We start from the raw sequence: 17,547 nt of genomic DNA on the forward strand, positions 1-17,547 counted from the left end.
GGATCTATTCCCATTCCTATAAAACAGTTAATTGTGCCTCGAAAGTATAGGCAGGAGCTAATGCGAATAGCCCACGACATACCACTGTCAGGTCACCTAGGGATCAGCCGAACCAAACATCGGCTGATGCAAAATTTCTTCTGGCCAGGGATATCCCAGGATATTAAGCACTATTGTAATACCTGTGATACCTGTCAGAGAGTTGGGAAAAGGGGGGACTGATACAAGGCCAAACTCCACACCCTACCCATCATAGAGGAGCCCTTTAGTAGAATAGCGGTAGACATAATCGGGCCGCTGAAAAAACCTAGTCCCTCCGGCAAGAAGTATATCTTGACCGTAGTGGACTACGTCACCAGGTACCCCGAAGCGGTGGTCCTGACCAATGTACATGCTGAGACCGTAGTGGATGCCCTTATGCGCATATTCTCCCGCATGGGATTACCCCGGGAGATTATTTCGGATAGAGGCACCCAATTCACGGCAGAGGTCACTCACCAGCTTTGGAAAGTATGCGGGGTTAAAGCTATCCTTAACTCCCCGTACCCCCCTCAGTCCAATGGTCTCTGCAAACGTTTCAACGGAACGCTGAAACAAATGATCCGAACGTTCGTAGACACACAAAAAGACTGGGAGCGTTTTTTACCCCACTTACTGTTTGCCTACAGAGAAGTTCCCCAAGAGTCCACGGGGTTCTCCCCTTTCGAATTGTTGTTCGGAAGGAGAGTGAGGGGCCCCCTAGATCTAATCAGAGAACACTGGGAGGGGGGAACGACCACTAATGGCACCCCTATCGTACCCTATGTGCTAGAGTTCTGGGACCGCTTGGAGGCGTTAACCCAGGCTGTGCGTACCAACCTCCAAGCGGCTCAGCAACGACAGCGCCGATGGTATGATAGGGGAGCCAGGGACCGCAGCTTTCAGGTCGGCCAGAAGGTATTAATCCTACGACCCGTCCCTACTGACAAGCTGCAGGCTTCCTGGCAGGGCCCATTAAAGGTGGTAGAGCAAGTCTGCAATACCACCTATATAATTGGCCCCTGCGCCGGGGCAGGAGGCAGACGCATGCTCCATGTGAACAAGCTGAAGCCCTACCGCGAGCGCACGGAGGAGGTATCTGCCATCCCTGCCTGACCTTCTCGCCCGGGAAACCCACCAAGAGGATCTAGCCGCGTACAATTAGGAGAGCGCTTGAACCGCCAGGAGAAAGCTCAGGCCCAAAGGTTAATTAGGGAAAAAGGAGCTACCTTTTCCAACCTCCCCGGATATACCCCGTTAGCCACCCACCGGGTGGAAACCCCAGACCAAACCGCCCTACCGCATTCCCGAAGCAGTTAGGGGGAATATGTAGAAAGAGCTTAAGGAAATGCTGCAGTTAGGGGTAATTGAGCCTTCGGATAGCCCATGGGCATCCCCAGTAGTACTAGTGCCGAAGCGGGATGGAACAACCCGCTTCTGCGTAGATTATAGGAGGCTCAATGATAAAACCGTGTCCGACGCCTATCCCATGCCCTGGATAGACGAGTTATTAGACAAAATGGCCAGGGGTAAATATTTAACCACCATTGATCTTTGCAAGGGGTATTGGCAAATCCTGTTAGCCGAGGACGCTATCCCCAAGTCGGCCTTTGTCACCCCATTTGGCCTGTACCAATTCAAGGTCATGCCATTTGGGATGAAAAATGCCCCGGCCACCTTCCAGAGGATGGTGGACCGACTATTAGATGGGTTTCAAGAATACGCGTGCGCCTATTTAGACGACATAGCGATTTTTAGTTATTCCTGGACGGATCACCTGAACCACATAGGGGCCGTTTCGGACCGCATCAGGGAGGCAGGGTTAACCCTTAAACCCAGTAAATGCCATATAGGGATGGCAGAAGTCCAATACCTAGGACACCGAGTAGGCAGTGGGCAACAGAAACCAGAACCGGCCAAAATAGAGGCCGTAGCCCAATGGCCAACCCCCCGCACTAAAACCCAGGTACTAGCCTTTTTGGGTACCGCAGGGTATTATCGGAAGTTTGTACCTAATTACAGTACCCTGGCCAAACCCATCACCGATTCGCAAGAACCTTCCTAAGTTAGTAGTATGGGCCCCAGAGTGTGAACAGGCATTCCAACTCCTGAAAACTGCTCTTGTTAACGCACCTGTTCTGGCTGCTCCTGATCCAACTAAACATTTTCTCGTCCATACAGACGCTTCTATGTTTGGATTGGGAGCAGTACTGAGCCAAGTCGAGGCAGATGGCGGTGAACATCCGGTAGCTTACCTAAGCAGAAAACTTTTACCCCGAGAAGTAAGCTACGCCGCCATTGAAAAGGAATGCCTTGCCGTGGTGTGGGCCCTCAAGAAACTGCATCCCTATTTGTATGGACAAACCTTCTCGCTACTCACAGATCACAACCCGTTGGTTTGGCTGAACCGGGTGTCAGGGGACAACGCTAGGCTGCTGCGCTGGAGTTTGGCGCTGCAGCCATTTGATTTTACCATCCAATATCGCCCGGGAAAGCTAAATGGAAATGCCGACGGGTTATCTCGACAAACTGAACTGGACAAGTGATCTGTGGGTACTCCTCCAGACATCCCCAAGCCGATCCGTTGGGATCAGACTGTGTATGCTGGCTTGGTTCTGGGGGAGCATTGTGGCAACAGCAGCCATTTTTAAAACTGTATTTTCCTTTAACATGTACGTACCACTTTAAGAACCAAGGTTACGCGGGTGTAATGTATTGCATGTCTATAGCGTTCGTATGCTGGCGGCATAAAAACCCGTCGGCATTCATGTAATCGTTCCACGAACAGGGATCTTCATCTCTGTTCGTGAAACGAACAAACTGCCGAGTGGAGACCACCCTCAGGAGGTCATGTGGCTCTCGTTAAAGATTGCAACATTGTTGCAAACGGTAAATTAAGAGGATTCAGGGTGGCCGTCGTTCGGCTACCGACCACGCGGCGGTCGGCCATCTTGGATCCTTTGTTAGCCCAGCGGTATTTGGTCGTCGAGCGCCTGGAACTAAAATCGGCTGCTCGGCGTCACGAATACCGCTTGACTTCCAAGCCGTTCGGGAGCCCCGGTCTTTCGGTATTAGGTTTCTATGGAATCCTTCGGTAGTTTGAGGGGAGCTTAGAAAATAAGTGTATTTTATGCGGCGTTCGGTTATTTAAGCTGGGATCGGAGCGGCACTTTCAGGGAATGTGCGCTCCGACCCCAGCTATCTACCAAACACCCGTTCGTCCAAATCTGACGAACAATATTCCATGTATGTATTTTAATGTAAAATCTTGCTCCTGCTGCACGAGGGGATAATCCACTTAATAGTATATGCTGGTGGGAGTGTCCCTCTCGTGCAGCAGTGTATTATGGGAGAAATGTCCCTCTTGTTCAGTCTCCCACGTAGTCCCCTATTTCCTCACCCCTGAATTGTCTGTAGGGAAACCCCTTGCATGGGAAATCCCATAAATACTGTGAGTGTGTGAATAAAACCTCAGTTGACCTCCAAGCTATGTGTCGTCTAGTTCTTGGAGGGAAGGGATTGTAACTACGCTACCTGTCTTGTACCTGTCTTGGATTACCTTTCCTGTCGACCAGCGGAGATATCTTGGATAATACCTTTACTCCGCTACACGGCTTAAAAACATTAGGGGGCCCACGCAGGGGCCGATCTTTGACATATAGTACATTTCATTTTACAGCCAAGCAAGTGAGGGCGTACGACATATATCAGTTCCACAGTGCCGTTCGGTGTTGTTTTTTCATTTTTAGGGCATTTCGGGCCCTTATTTCGAACATGAACATAAATTGAGTCCAATCAATACAATACATGGCTATTTAACTTATGAAACCTTTAGTTTTGTGCGGTTCTAAATTCCGCAAGTCAGGGTCAACATCATTGTAGTCGTGTGTGTCTCGCTCAGAGCGGTTCTTAATGGTGTGTTCAGTTTGTGTTTGCTAATGCATCTAGCTAGGCATCGATCTGTCTTGGTAGCGGACGTCACGTGGGTCAGACCCCTTTGGTCACGTACAGCTACATTCTCGTCAGGTGTTCCCCCCGGTGGGGGTGATTTCCGTGGAGGTGTTAATAGCATTGTTATGGTGCTCGTCTCTGACGTGGGGTGAGTCCCTGGAGGACCACCTGTCAGGTCGTGTGCGTGTGTTTGGCTAGGTGCCACCATGAGCTGTCATAACCTTAAGTTTCCTGCGCGGAATCACCTTATTTTGTTGCCTGATTGGGTTGCTCTAAGTGGTTCCCTTAAGTTTCCAGGTAGGCGTGTAGGCCGGTTTGGTTGTCTGCTCTGGTGTATCGTATATCTGGTGAATTGGGAGTTGGGGGAGGGTGTTGGACGGGACTGTGGGATGAAGTTAGGGGGGGGAGGGGGATAGGGTTATGAATCGTCAGGGCGCCCGGCGGGTATTGGTCTCAGCACTTATCTGATCCCTTGATCAGGCTAAGTGGATTCAGTCTGTAGTGTATGCTTCCCATGGTTGCCAAATTTTTTGGAATGATTTTTCCGTGTTTCTTATTTGGGCTGTAAGTTTGTCCATCAGGTATGTGTCTTTGATTTTAACTATTACGTCGTTGTCAGTGGGGACTGTGGGTTTCAGCCACACCTGTGCAAGAGCTCTTCTTGCTGCCAGAGTGAGTTTGTTGAGCAGTTGTTGTTCTTTCCTAGGGAGGCCGTCCGTTGGTCGGGACAATAGGATCGCCCAGGGGTCTAAGTCTATGTGTCGTGTGAGGACAACTGTCATTAGTGACTGGATTCTCTTCCAGTAATTGGTTACTTCAGGGCATTCCCACCACATGTGTAGGAAGGTACCTTTACCTCCGCATCCCTTCCAACATGTGTCTGTCGAGGTTTTCCCCATTTTTTGTAGCTGAACAGGTGTGGTGTACCATCTCATAAGCATTTTGTAAGATTGTTCCTGTTGTAGTACACAGATCGATGTTTTAGCCGTCGCTTCCCATATATCTACCCAGTCCTCTCCCTCTATGGCCCCCCCCAGGTCCGCTTCCCATTGGTGTATGTATCTTGGGTCTGTAGCTCCCTTTTCCGGGGCGCTGAGTTGCGCATAGATGGCCGTGATCAGCCCCTTTTGAATTGTTTCTGTATTACACAGCTGTTCGTAAAATGTCATTGGGGTCTGGGCTGCTTTTTTTACTACGGGGTTTTTGGCAAAGTCACGTAGCTGTACGTATCGGAAGAAGTCCTTGGTTGTTAAGGGTGCCATGGTTTTTAGAGTGTCAAAGGTTTTAAAGGAGTCACCATTGTACATGTGCCCGTATCTTTGTATACCTGTGTTTTCTATCCCCCTAAAGTCTTGTGCGCTCAGCCCGGGCTCAAATGCTTTATTCCGTAGATACAGAGTTAGCGGTGAGGGTGTGTGTTTTAATGCATATTTAGTAGCTGTGAGATCCCAGATCCTTATGGAGTTAAGGATTGCCGGGCAAGTGGTGCACAGGGGAGGTCTGTCTTTTTTGGGTACCCATATCCAGAATTGTGGGAGGTCTGTGCTCATTAGTTTCGTCTCTAGATCCACCCACCTGTGTGAGCCCTCCGGTGTATGCCATGCTATTATTTGGGCCAGTTGAGCCGCCAGGTAGTATTGATATAGGTTTGGGAGTCCCAGCCCGCGCCTCGTTTTTGGTCTGCACAGGACCAGTCGAGCGATCCTGTGCCTTTTCTGTGCCCGGATAAAGTCATGTATGTGTCCCTGGAGTGTCAGTAGGTCTTGTTTAGTCACTTTAATCGGTAGGGCCTGAAACAGGAACAATAGTCGTGGGAGCAGTGTCATATTGTGTTTGCCATTCTTAATGTAAAAGGATAATCCAGATGTGGACCCCATGCTCACTAGAGGGGTATCAGCTACACCTGACTATGAGGCCCAACAAGACTGAAATGGTCATCTGGTGTTTCTGTATCCTTCATACAGAGGGCATTTTGGATCTGAACCCTCTGTTATTTGGGATCAGCCTGATGTGCAAATAGTTTAGGTTCTCTCTGTAATAGCATAACGTGAGCTAAAAGCAGCTTGCTGGTAGAGCGGGGTCCCAGCAAAGAGTAAGCTGTTTGAGTTGTTATCCATTCTCCGTGTTCTCTTGCTCACTGTTTTCGTTTAAAAATAAAACTAGAAAGAAAATGGGTGCTCGAATGAGCAGTGAGGTAGTTTAGGAAGGTAAGAGGTCTCTGCCCTGGACTTTTTATTTTTGGTTTGGGTCAAGGTTTTCCAGGAACAAAGACACAAGGTCTTCCTATTGCCTACTACTACTACTACATCTACACCAACATACATGTGTGCAGTGTAATACAGAACCCATCACAAGTTCCATCTTCATTTTCTCCATTACTGTTTGGTTTTATCTCCTACAAACTTTTTCCTCCATTGTTTATATCTCACAGTTCACTCTGAGATCATCTTTTCTTGTCCACTCCTGTGGCACCTATGTTTTTTCCGGTAACCCAGTTTTTTGAGGTACATCATGGACCCCTTCTTTCTCTATCTGAATACAAAATTCAGAGGTGTCAACCTGTCTTATAAATTACCCTAGGATTTGTCTTCTGGAGATCTTTTCCAGCGTGACCCAGTTCTTTTACTTATAAAATTAAACTGTTTTTCCTGTAGAACATCTGCTGGATCTGTTGGTTCTCTAACCAAGACACTGACTTATTTAAAATTCACAGTTTTGTAATGTTCTGCCTTCTATTCTCTCTGCAGTGAGACCAGGACGCTGTCCCCCTATTAAAGCTAAGTGTTTGATGCCACTGCCGGAGCCCGTATGCCAGACGGACAGTAACTGTCCCGGGAAACAGAAATGCTGTAATATTTGTGGGAATAGCTGCTGGGATCCTGCGGAAGGTAATGTGATAATGAAGTCTGTCTGATACAAGTGTATAGCAGAGTCACAGATCTCCCCATGTTACAGTTTCTGTTACATAGATAATTAGTTATATGAAAACAAAGTCCATTGAGTTCCACCTTCACAGGAGTCAGTGTTCCTCACCCAATAAACAGTGATAAAAATATTACATTATATTTTTTATGATTTGTTTGAGAGGTGGAAGAACTATTCCTGCATTACTTTAGGAGTCACTGCGATTTTCCCTGGATCAGCAAAGCGTACATTGAATTTAATAAATAATGTTCTGCGTTGTGTCTACTAGAATGGTGTTCTACCTTCCTTTGTATGGTTACCATTAATGATTGGGGGGGGAAATGTCCTTCCGTCAAAGGAGAAAGTGTCTGAATCTGCCTCAAAGAAGCATATTTCACTTGCTGTGAGAATTCCTAAAGAGACCTTTTTAATGTTCATTTTTATGATTACATTTTTGACAACTTTCCATATATTTGTTACTGACCACATGGTTTTGTTCTCTTGCTATTGATGTCTATAATGGCTGGATTGATTCTCGGTGTATATTTCCTGGTTATATTAGAGCCACATGGCGTTTGTCCTGTGAGTGAGATAGAGAAGGGGAAAAGTCTGGTTTGTCCATCTATCCTGTGTAGTCGGGATTCGGACTGTGCCGCGGATGAGAAGTGCTGTGTCTCTGGGGATGGACAGAAATGTGTGAAGCCTTCTTCAGGTACAGAGACCCCATTATTTATATTGAACGCAGTGTGTGGGTGTCAGCCATTACTGTTAGCATTTACTGTGCAGTCAATAAATTATTAAACAAACACATGGTGATATGTGAACTGTAATAATCTCACTTAATTCCAATGGGTAGCAGATTAGTCTGTGATAACTTTGTTTCCTAGTTTTCAATCATAAGTCAATTATTATGTGTGACCCAATATGTTTCTGACAACCATACAGCCTCTTTTTACACTTTGCTCATCAACGTTAATATATTTTACTGACTTTGTTTTCCTCCATTCTTCAGATTTAGATTTACTCAATGTGTGTCCTCCGTTTGATCCCTCCATCTGTCCACTGGCCAAACCGTGGCCCGATGAATGTAAATTTGACAGTCCATGTCCAAGTGGCAAAAAATGCTGTTGCTCCAACTGTGGCTGGAAATGTGTCCCCCCAGTGCAAGGTTAGCGAGAATATTCCTTACTGGTTCATCTGCACCAACACAAACTCATTGCTTATAGTTTATTGAGCACATCATGGCTTCTCATTTTCTCCATTATCTTTGGTTTTATCTCCTTCAACACTTTACCTCCTTGTATTCTGCTCCACAGATCTCTCTCTGGACAAATGCCACCTCCCCGACCCTTGTTTTATAGTCTCCTTCCACACCTGCTCTGTCCAGTCACACATCCAGTCCAGGCATCTCGTTGGCCAGTTCTGGGATCCTTGGATTTCTCTATACATTATCTACAACTATCATTCTATCTATGGACTTTTCAAATCTTTTTCTGAGTGTCTGCAATTTCTAACTCCGTATATGTGGTGGCTTTCGCCTACGGAACGTCTCCGGAATCCCTCCATTCTGCTCAATGTGACTGTATTTTGAATTCACTGACTCGTAACATATTACCCGCAATTCGTTGTGTCCTTTTTGCAGTAAGACCTGGGCGCTGTCCCCCTATTGCAGTCAGATGTAAGTTCCCACCACCGGAGCCCGCATGCCAAGCTGATCGTGACTGTCCAGGCAAACAGAAATGCTGTAATATTTGTGGGAATAGCTGCTGGGATCCCGCAGAAGGTAATTCTGCATGATAAGTGTGCATAATACCATAAGGTTTCAAGGCTCACATTTCACCAGAGCACCATAACCGTGATTATTAGAAAATGTCTAACTAGTTTCACTTTTCCTAAAGCCCATATTTATCCACTGAATCTGTGAAGATGTTCTATATATTGGTAGGCATCCTTTGGCACTCCAGATGTTGTGGACAACATCTCCCATGACGCTCCTACAGTCAAACTACAAGAACATGTAGCCCACAACATCTGGAGTGCCGAAGGTTACCCCTGTAAAAATCTATATACCATTAATGGTGAGCTCAATATAAGTGCACCGGACAAATGGTGCAAAAAAAAGATTTCCAACACAATGAAGGGCGTATTTGCTGAAGAGATGGTGTTATAAGTATATACACACACACTTACACAACCATTCCAACACACACAGATACACACATATAAAGATACACAGACTGTATGTAAAAGGATATTACAGATTGGGAGATTGAATGTAAAGGGATATTACAGATTGGGAGATTGAATGTAAAGGGATATTACAGATTGGGAGATTGAATGTAAAGGGATATTACAGATTGGGAGACTGAATGTAAAGGGATATTACAGATTGGGAGATTGAATGTAAAGGGATATTACAGATTGGGAGATTGAATGTAAAGGGATATTACAGATTGGGAGATTGAATGTAAAGGGATATTACAGATTGGGAGATTGAATGTAAAGGGATATTACAGATTGGGAGATTGAATGTAAAGGGATATTACAGATTGGGAGATTGAATGTAAAGGGATATTACAGATTGGGAGATTGAATGTAAAGGGATATTACAGATTGGGAGATTGAATGTAAAGGGATATTACAGATTGGGAGATTGAATGTAAAGGGATATTACAGATTGGGAGACTGAATGTAAAGGGGATATTACTGACTGGGAGATTGAATGTAAAGGGATATTACAGATTGGGAGATTGAATGTAAAGGGATATTACAGATTGGGAGACTGAATGTAAAGGGGATATTACAGATTGGGAGATTGAATGTAAAGGGATATTACAGATTGGGAGATTGAATGTAAAGGGATATTACAGATTGGGAGATTGAATGTAAAGGGGATATTACAGATTGGGAGACTGAATGTAATAGGATATTACTGACTGGGAGACTGAATGCAAAGGGGATATTACAGATTGGGAGACTGAATGTAATGGGACATTACTGATTGGGAGATTGAATGTAAAGGGATATTACTGATTGGAGACTGAATGTAAAGGGGATATTACAGATTGCAAGCTGCAAACAAAGTCCGCTGATCCCTCTCAGCCAATGATCTAAGCCTTGCAGTTTTCTGGCATTGGTAGTGGAGATGGAGATCCGCTTGGTGGACCCCAGGTATGGAATCAAAATATGGTCTGACTCCTTACCGTGGGGAAATGCCAGGGCACTTCAGGCACCATAGCAATTACAGCGGCCTATAGTGGCTATGGTGCTTTTAGTTTACCTTAAAATGATTATATTTTGTGATTCTCTGAAAACCAGTCTTGTTCTTTGGTTGTAACTTGTATTGTCATTGTATTTACCTTGATTATTACAGAGCCACATGGCGTTTGTCCTGTGGGTGAGACCAAGAAGAAGAAGAGTCTGGTTTGTCCGTCCGTACTGTGTAGTCGTGATTCGGACTGTGCCGCGGATGAGAAGTGCTGTGTCTCTGGGGACGGACAGAAATGTGTGAAGCCTTCTCCAGGTACAGAGACCACTTTAATTTTTTAATTGACGTCTTATGTTGAAATCCATAGATTTAAAACAGGAAAAACATGACATAGTCCTATAGAGTGTGTCTATGACATCGTAACAACAGTATTCCTTTGGGTCGTCGAATTTGTAGATATAGACCATGTAATACAGGGCATAAATAGTTACAATACCGAACATTGCGGTCCTGGCGCTCCTCGACTTGCAATAATGCAAAGTTCACAGCAGGCAGTGTCAACTCTCATACCCTGTGAGAATAGCATGCGTATATGGATGATGCGATCCCAGCTAAATCAAACATGGACTAGCAATTTGCACATCTGATAGAGTAACAAAATTAGTGACAAAATAGATAACAACATAAATAACAAAATAAATAACAGGTGGGAATTGCACTTGTGTGTCACTTATTGAATAGGGTGCTCGTTGAGCATATGAGTGTCAGGGTATGTTGGAGTAAGTACCATTTATGTGGCCGTATACTCCTTTTTCAGGTCATTGAGATCAGATTGGAGTAAAAGGTCTAATAGTGGGGCATGCTGGGTGTAGGCCTGACTTAAGTCAAAGATAGTCTAGCCAGGGTTTCCAGCAGTCAGGATATTGGGTGTATGAGTTCGATAATGAGTAGTTAAGTTCCTCCATGCCCCTTATGCATTTATCTTTGCTGATCCAATGCAGTTAAGAGTTTTATGAGTTTTCCACTAGGTTTTGGGCTTTGGGTAGAGGAGGAAAAGCATGGTCTTGCTGTCTGTCGACAGGTGAATTTCGGAGATTAAATGGATGAGTGTGATTATTCTCTTCCATTAGGATTTAATTGGTTCACAAGACCACCATATGTGGCATGGGGTGCCTCTAGAGTGCCTGCACCTCTAAAAGGAGTTGGGGGAATTGAAGAATAAACGTTGTATGTGCGTGCGTGTCTAATTATCTTCTTGGGTGGTGTTACTTAGAGAAATACAGAATAAATTGGTGAATAAGCATTTGTAATTCTTTATCTGTGAAGGAGATGTGGAGATCCTCGGCCCAACGTGATATATAATTTGGGTGTGAGGGTGGCTGTTGTTTTGGATGCAGGCTGCATGTGGCTCACAGTGAACATACTTGCAGCCCACCTGCCCTGTGGCCGCTTTCAGCTGTGGCTTCGACCAGCCGCAAGACAGGAAAAATATTTCCTGATTCTTCCTCTCCCGACCACAAGAGGGGAGAATGTCTGCGTGGCTGCTGAGCAGACCAGAGCACCCAATCCCGCTTCCCTCCTGCTCAGTGTCAGCCACTACCCCTTCCCTCCTGCTCGCAGTACCAGCCACTCCCCCCTCCCTCCTGCTCGCAGTGCCAGCCACTTCCCCTTCCCTCCTGCTCGCAGTATCAGCCACTACCCCTTCCCTCCTGCTCGCAGTACCAGCCACTCCCCCCTCCCTCCTGCTCGCAGTGCCAGCCACTCCCCCTCCCTCCTGCTCACAGTGCCAGCCACTCCCCCTTCCCTCCTGCTCGCAGTACCAGCCACTCCCCCCTCCCTCCTGCTCGCAGTGCCAGCCACTCCCCCTCCCTCCTGCTCACAGTGCCAGCCACTCCCCCTTCCCTCCTGCTCACAGTGCCAGCCACTCCCCCTTCCCTCCTGCTCGCAGTGCAAGCCACTCCCCCTCCCTCCTGCTCACAGTGCCAGTCACTCCACCTTCCCTCCTTCTAGCAGTGCCAGCCACTCCCCCTCCCTCCTGCTCACAGTGCCAGCCACTCCCCCTTCCCTCCTACTCACAGTGCCAGCCACTCCCCCTTCCCTCCTGCTCACAGTGCCAGCCACTCCCTCTCCCTCCTGCTCACAGTGCTAGCCACTCCCCCTTCCCTCCTGCTCACAGTGCCAGCCACTCCCCCTTCCCTCCTGCTCGCAGTGCCAGCCACTCCCCCTTCCCTCCTGCTCACAGTGCCAGCCACTCCCCCTTCCCTCCTGCTCGCAGTGCCAGCCACTCCCCCTTCCCTCCTGCTCTAAGTGCCAGCCACTCCCCCTTCCCTCCTGCTCGTAGTGCCAGCCACTCCCCCTCCCTCCTGCTCTCAGGGCCTGCCACTCCCCCTTCCCTCCTGCTCGCAGTCCCAGCCACTCCCCCTTCCCTTCTGCTCTCAGTGCCAGCCACTCCCCCTTCATTCCTGCTTGCAGTGCCTGCCACTCCCCCTTCCCTCCTACTTGAAGGGCCAGCCACTCCCCCTTCTCTTGCTGCTCGTAGTGCCAGCCACTCCCCCTTCTCTTCCTGTTTGTAGTGCCAGCCACTCCTCCTTCTTTTCCTGCTCTTAGTGCCAGCCTCTCCCCCTTCCCTCCTGCTCGCAGTGCCAGCCACTCCCCCTTCCCTCCTGCTCACAGTGCCAGCCACTCCCCCTTCCCTCCGCTCAGTGCCAGCCACTCCCCCTTCCCTCCGCTCAGTGCCAGCCACTCCCCCTTCCCTCCGCTCACAGTGCCAGCCACTCCCCTTTCCTCCTGCTCGCATTGCCAGACACTCCCCCTTCCCTCCTGCTCGCAGTGCCAGCCACTCAGGCTTCCCTCCTTCTCGCAGTGCCAGCCACTCCCCCTTCCCTCCTGCTCACAGTGCCAGCCACTCCCCCTTCCCTCCTGCTCGCAGTGCCTGCCACTCCCCCTTCCCTCCTGCTCACAGTGCCAGTCACTCCCCCTTCCCTCCTGCTCACAGTGCCAGCCTCTCCCCCTTCCCTCCTGCTCGCAGTGCCAGCCACTCCCCCTTCCCTCCTGCTCGCAGTGCCTGCCACTCCCCCTTCCCTCCTGCTCACAGTGCCAGCCACTGCCCCTTCCCTCCTGCTCACAGTGCCAGCCACTGCCCCTTCCCTCCTGCTCGTAGTGCCAGCCACTGCCCCTTCCCTCATGCTCGTAGGGAGGGGGGGAATGTATTGGATTTGGAGGCAATGTATTGGATTTGTGGGCAGAGTATTAGAGTGGGAGGATGAGCAGTGTGTTAGATTGGGTCTACATGGAGGCACTGAACGCTCCCCATGGAGATGCTGATTGGCCGCAAAGTGTTTTGCCACACATGCACAATAGCCTCCCAATGCTTTCCTATGGGAAAGCATTGGATTGGCTGAGATCATCAAGCTTCAAAATAACAAGATAACGTCATTTGTTTTTTACAGCTGTACAACAGCCTACTTTCACCATTTCAGTCCCATTACCAAACTTTTCTTAATATGTCAAGGTAGTGGGACTGAAACGTTGGTTATATGCAAATGCCCGTCTCCTTAGAATAAATTGGCTCTTTTGTTTAGTTTGAAGCCCTACGAGCGCGAGGACGTCCAGTGTCAGGCAACTTGTTTTATGCTGTACTTTTCAAAATAAACCTACATTTCTATGAAAACTGAAGTTGTTTTGGTTTTTGTGGCCCACATAAACGTACACCTTGTTTATTTGGCCCGTCTTGGCCTTTGAGTTTGACATGCTTGTTGTCGAAAATCAATAGGTGTTTGCATTTCATGGACTGTTGTATAGTTTCTTGAATTGTGAAAGGTAGGGAGGTGCATAGGGAAAATATTCGGTTTGGTTCGGCATTCCAAAATTCGGGAATTTAGGAATTTAGGAATTTTTGAATTTCGGGACTTCGGCTGTTCTCTTGCAGCTGCTTAGTAGATAACTCCCTAATTCCCATTGGTCTTTCAGCCAAAATTACTAATACCAAGTAAAAATTACTTAGTATTAGTAAATTCTGCCCCTACTCGCTATACCGCGTGTAGGGGCATGTCTATTAAACAGTGAGCACCCTGAGCCCACTGTAAAAGTAAAATAAGGTGGGGGGGGGGGGCCTAAAGTAAAATAAGGGGGGGGGACCTAAATTGTTAAATATTAAATATTGTCCTCCCCCTAGGCCCACACCACTGAGCGGCGAGTGGGAGCCCTAAATTAGAATAATGGGGGAACCTATTGTCCTCCCCCCCCGGCCCCTAACCGTGAGCGGCGGGTGGGGGCCCTAAATAAAAATGTAACCCCCCCAGGTGACTAGGGGTCCCCAAACCCCTAGTCACCCCTGTGGCGAAAGTGACCTTGCCACTGGTTTTTGAAGGGGCCTGTTTGCCAGCCTCCTGCCCTGCGACTATGGCCCTGGGATGTATTGCCCTTCTAGGAACTGATTTTGGCATATTGTATTTTATTATGCTGCTGCTGGCCCTTTAAGAACCATCTGGGGACAAACTGTGGAGTTACTGGGTGGCCACCATTTCATGTATCAGAGGCACATGGTGAGAACAATGGATGAAGCACATGGTGAGAACAATGGATGATCTCCCTATTTAATCCGACCGCACCAGCTGATCGACGCTGGATTATTGAACTACGTTCCGTACTCACGAACCGGCTACAACATCGTTGTGAAAGCCCTCTGTTACCGGACCGGACTGGAAGACTTTAAGTTCCCTTCACCTCTCCTCATCCACGACTAAAGCTGAACTCTCTCCTTCCAGGATAACCGCCTCTGAGGAGATCTCGGGAACCAGTGTTCTATGTGCCGGAAGCTAAGTAAAACCTCTGTGATAAGTGTTGCATCTCAAAGCTGTTATTTCCTGTCTCCAAAGTCCTTCGATAAAACAAACCCGTTACAGCTAACTTCAACTCATACTTTATCTCAGTTAGCTGCATCTGTCTTGCTTCAGTTAAAGTCTATGGAACAGCTATTGTAACTTCTTATCACCTAATTCATTTATAATACTAAGAGACTCTTTCTGATTCAGTGTCTGCTAATTACTACCATTTACTACTTAAAGCTACAGTGCCTGTAATTGTGGACTTCAGTTATCGTTTACTACTTAAAGCTACAGTGCCTGTAATTGTGGACTTCAGTTATCGTTTACTACTTAAAGCTACAGTGCCTGTAATTGTGGACTTCAGTTATCGTTTACTACTTAAAGCTACAGTGCCTGTAATTGTGGACTTCAGTTATCGTTTACTACTTAAAGCTACAGTGCCTGTAATTTTGGACTTCAGTTATCGTTTATTAATTAAAGCTACAGTACCTGTAATTGGACTTAAAGTCAATACCTTTTACTTTTGATAATAAATATTCAAACTATAAGAAATCTGCAGTTGTGTTCCTTCATAACAAATGTTTAGACGTGACAGAATAATCCAGCCATTGTAATGGATCCAGCAGATTTCGATTCTACGATAACTACGCTGAATCAAAGAGTTGATACACTAGCCCAAGGTGTGCAAGAACTGCAAGTTACTAACGAAAGAATTCTCACTTATGTCAGAGACTTAAAAACTCATACTCCTCATACTGTTCTGCACTCAGCTAGCGATCCTGCTGTATGTAACCCTGAAAAGTTCTCTGGAGTTCGTTCCAAATATAAGGAGTTTTTTTATTCCTGCAAATTATTGATTGCTTCAAAACCTAGATCTTATCCCACAGAAAGATCTAAGGTTTTCTCAGTTATTTCCTTTCTAAGAGGTGAACCTATGTTCTGGGCCCATACCTTTTTGGACAATGATGACCCCATCTTAGGATCACTGGATGACTTTTTTGAAGCCATGTCTCTTCTCTATGAAGATCCTAACAAACAAGCTACAGCTGATTTAACAATCAGAACACTACAGCAAAGAAATAGACCCGTTGAAGATTACATTGCTGAATTTAAAAGATGGGCTATAGAAACGCAATGGAATGACATCACATTGCGCAACCAGTTTCGAATTGGTTTATCTGAAGCTGTAAAAGATGAACTATCTAGAACAATACTCCCTACTACTTTGAACGCTCTAATTCGCTTATCAATCAGTATTGACAGAAGATTAAGAGAAAGAAAGGCCGAAAAAGCCCTTTTACATTCTAAAGACCGCAAACCTTTCACTCCCTCAGAAGCTCCAGAAAAGACTTCCTTACCAAGTGAACCTATGGAAATAGGGGTTATAAGAAGTCCTCTCACTCCTGAAGAGAAGAACCGAAGACGTCAATTAAACCTATGCATGTATTGTGCCTCTCAAGATCATTTGGTTTCTGATTGTCCCTTATTAAAACGGACAAAGGCCGGTAGGCAAGCCTATACCTCTGCGATCTTCAGTGCACTCCCTTCTACACCAACCACTCAGTTCACTCCTATATCTCTTATACTACAGTGGGACAAGGTGAGAATTGTGACTGAAGCTATCATCGATTCTGGTGCAAATGGAGTATTCATCGATTCAACCTTTGTAACAGAGAATAAAATTCCTTGTGTTCGAAAAACCATTTCTGTTCCTATTAAAGTGATTGACGGCTCCCTTATATCCTCGGGACCGATTCTTCATGAAACCATCCCTCTAAAGGTAACCACCAATCATATTCATACTGAATTTCTAGTATTTGATGTTATCCCATCACCGCTCTATTCCGTTATAATAGGGATCAACTGGTTAAGGAACCACAACCCTCAAATTTCATGGTCTCCTTTCTCTCTCACCTTTAACTCACATTATTGTAAAGAAACATGTTTACAGCAAATTCCTATTCTTCAGATCTCCAAAGAACCAACTGTACCTTCTTGTTATTCAGACTTTTTAGACGTATTCAGTAAAAAAGAAGCTGAAACGCTCCCACCTCATCGTTCCTATGATTGTCCTGTAGACCTCATACCTGGTGACCCTATGGATAATTCAAAAGTCGATTCTATCATCAACTGGCCTGTTCCCTCTACAGTAAAAGAATTACAGCGATTTCTAGAGTTCGCCAACTTCTACAGAAAATTTATTAAAAACTACTCTGAGATAGCTCACCCACTCAATCAACTTAACAGTAAAAAACATCCCTTCAATTGGAACGAGAAGGCTCAAACTGCCTTCAATGAATTAAAGAGAAAGTTTACAACAGCTCCTGTTCTTCAACTTCCAAATCCTTCATATCTTTATGTCCTTGAAACGGATGCTTCGGAATTTGCAATTGGAGCTGTCCTTTCTCAACACAAAACTCCTCAGGAACCTCTTCATCCTGTCGCCTTCTTCTCACGATCATTATCTCCTGCCGAAAAGAATTATCCTACAGGGGAAAAATAATTATTAAGTATTAAAGTGGCTTTAGAAACCTGGAGACACCTTCTTGAAGGTGCTCAGAACTCTTTAATCATATATACTGACCATAAAAATCTCGAATATCTTCACTCCAATAAAACGCTGTCTGCTCGACAAGTAAG

The 17,547-nt window shown here is 46.3% G+C and overlaps 1 protein-coding gene across 1 annotated transcript in view; it reads left to right on the forward strand.

The window, feature by feature from the left end:
- LOC134586018 (cysteine-rich motor neuron 1 protein-like) overlaps positions 1-17,547 on the forward strand; it is a 158,884-nt gene that overhangs the window by 97,708 nt on the left and 43,629 nt on the right. The window contains exons 12-16 of the mRNA XM_063441520.1: positions 6,717-6,857; positions 7,436-7,585; positions 7,886-8,041; positions 8,516-8,656; positions 10,247-10,396. Of these exons, the coding sequence (XP_063297590.1) occupies positions 6,717-6,857; positions 7,436-7,585; positions 7,886-8,041; positions 8,516-8,656; positions 10,247-10,396 (738 nt within the window). The remainder of the gene's footprint in view (positions 1-6,716; positions 6,858-7,435; positions 7,586-7,885; positions 8,042-8,515; positions 8,657-10,246; positions 10,397-17,547) is intronic.

This window comes from Pelobates fuscus, chromosome 2 (assembly GCF_036172605.1).
Source record: "Pelobates fuscus isolate aPelFus1 chromosome 2, aPelFus1.pri, whole genome shotgun sequence".
NCBI classification, from domain to species: Eukaryota; Metazoa; Chordata; class Amphibia; order Anura; family Pelobatidae; genus Pelobates; species Pelobates fuscus.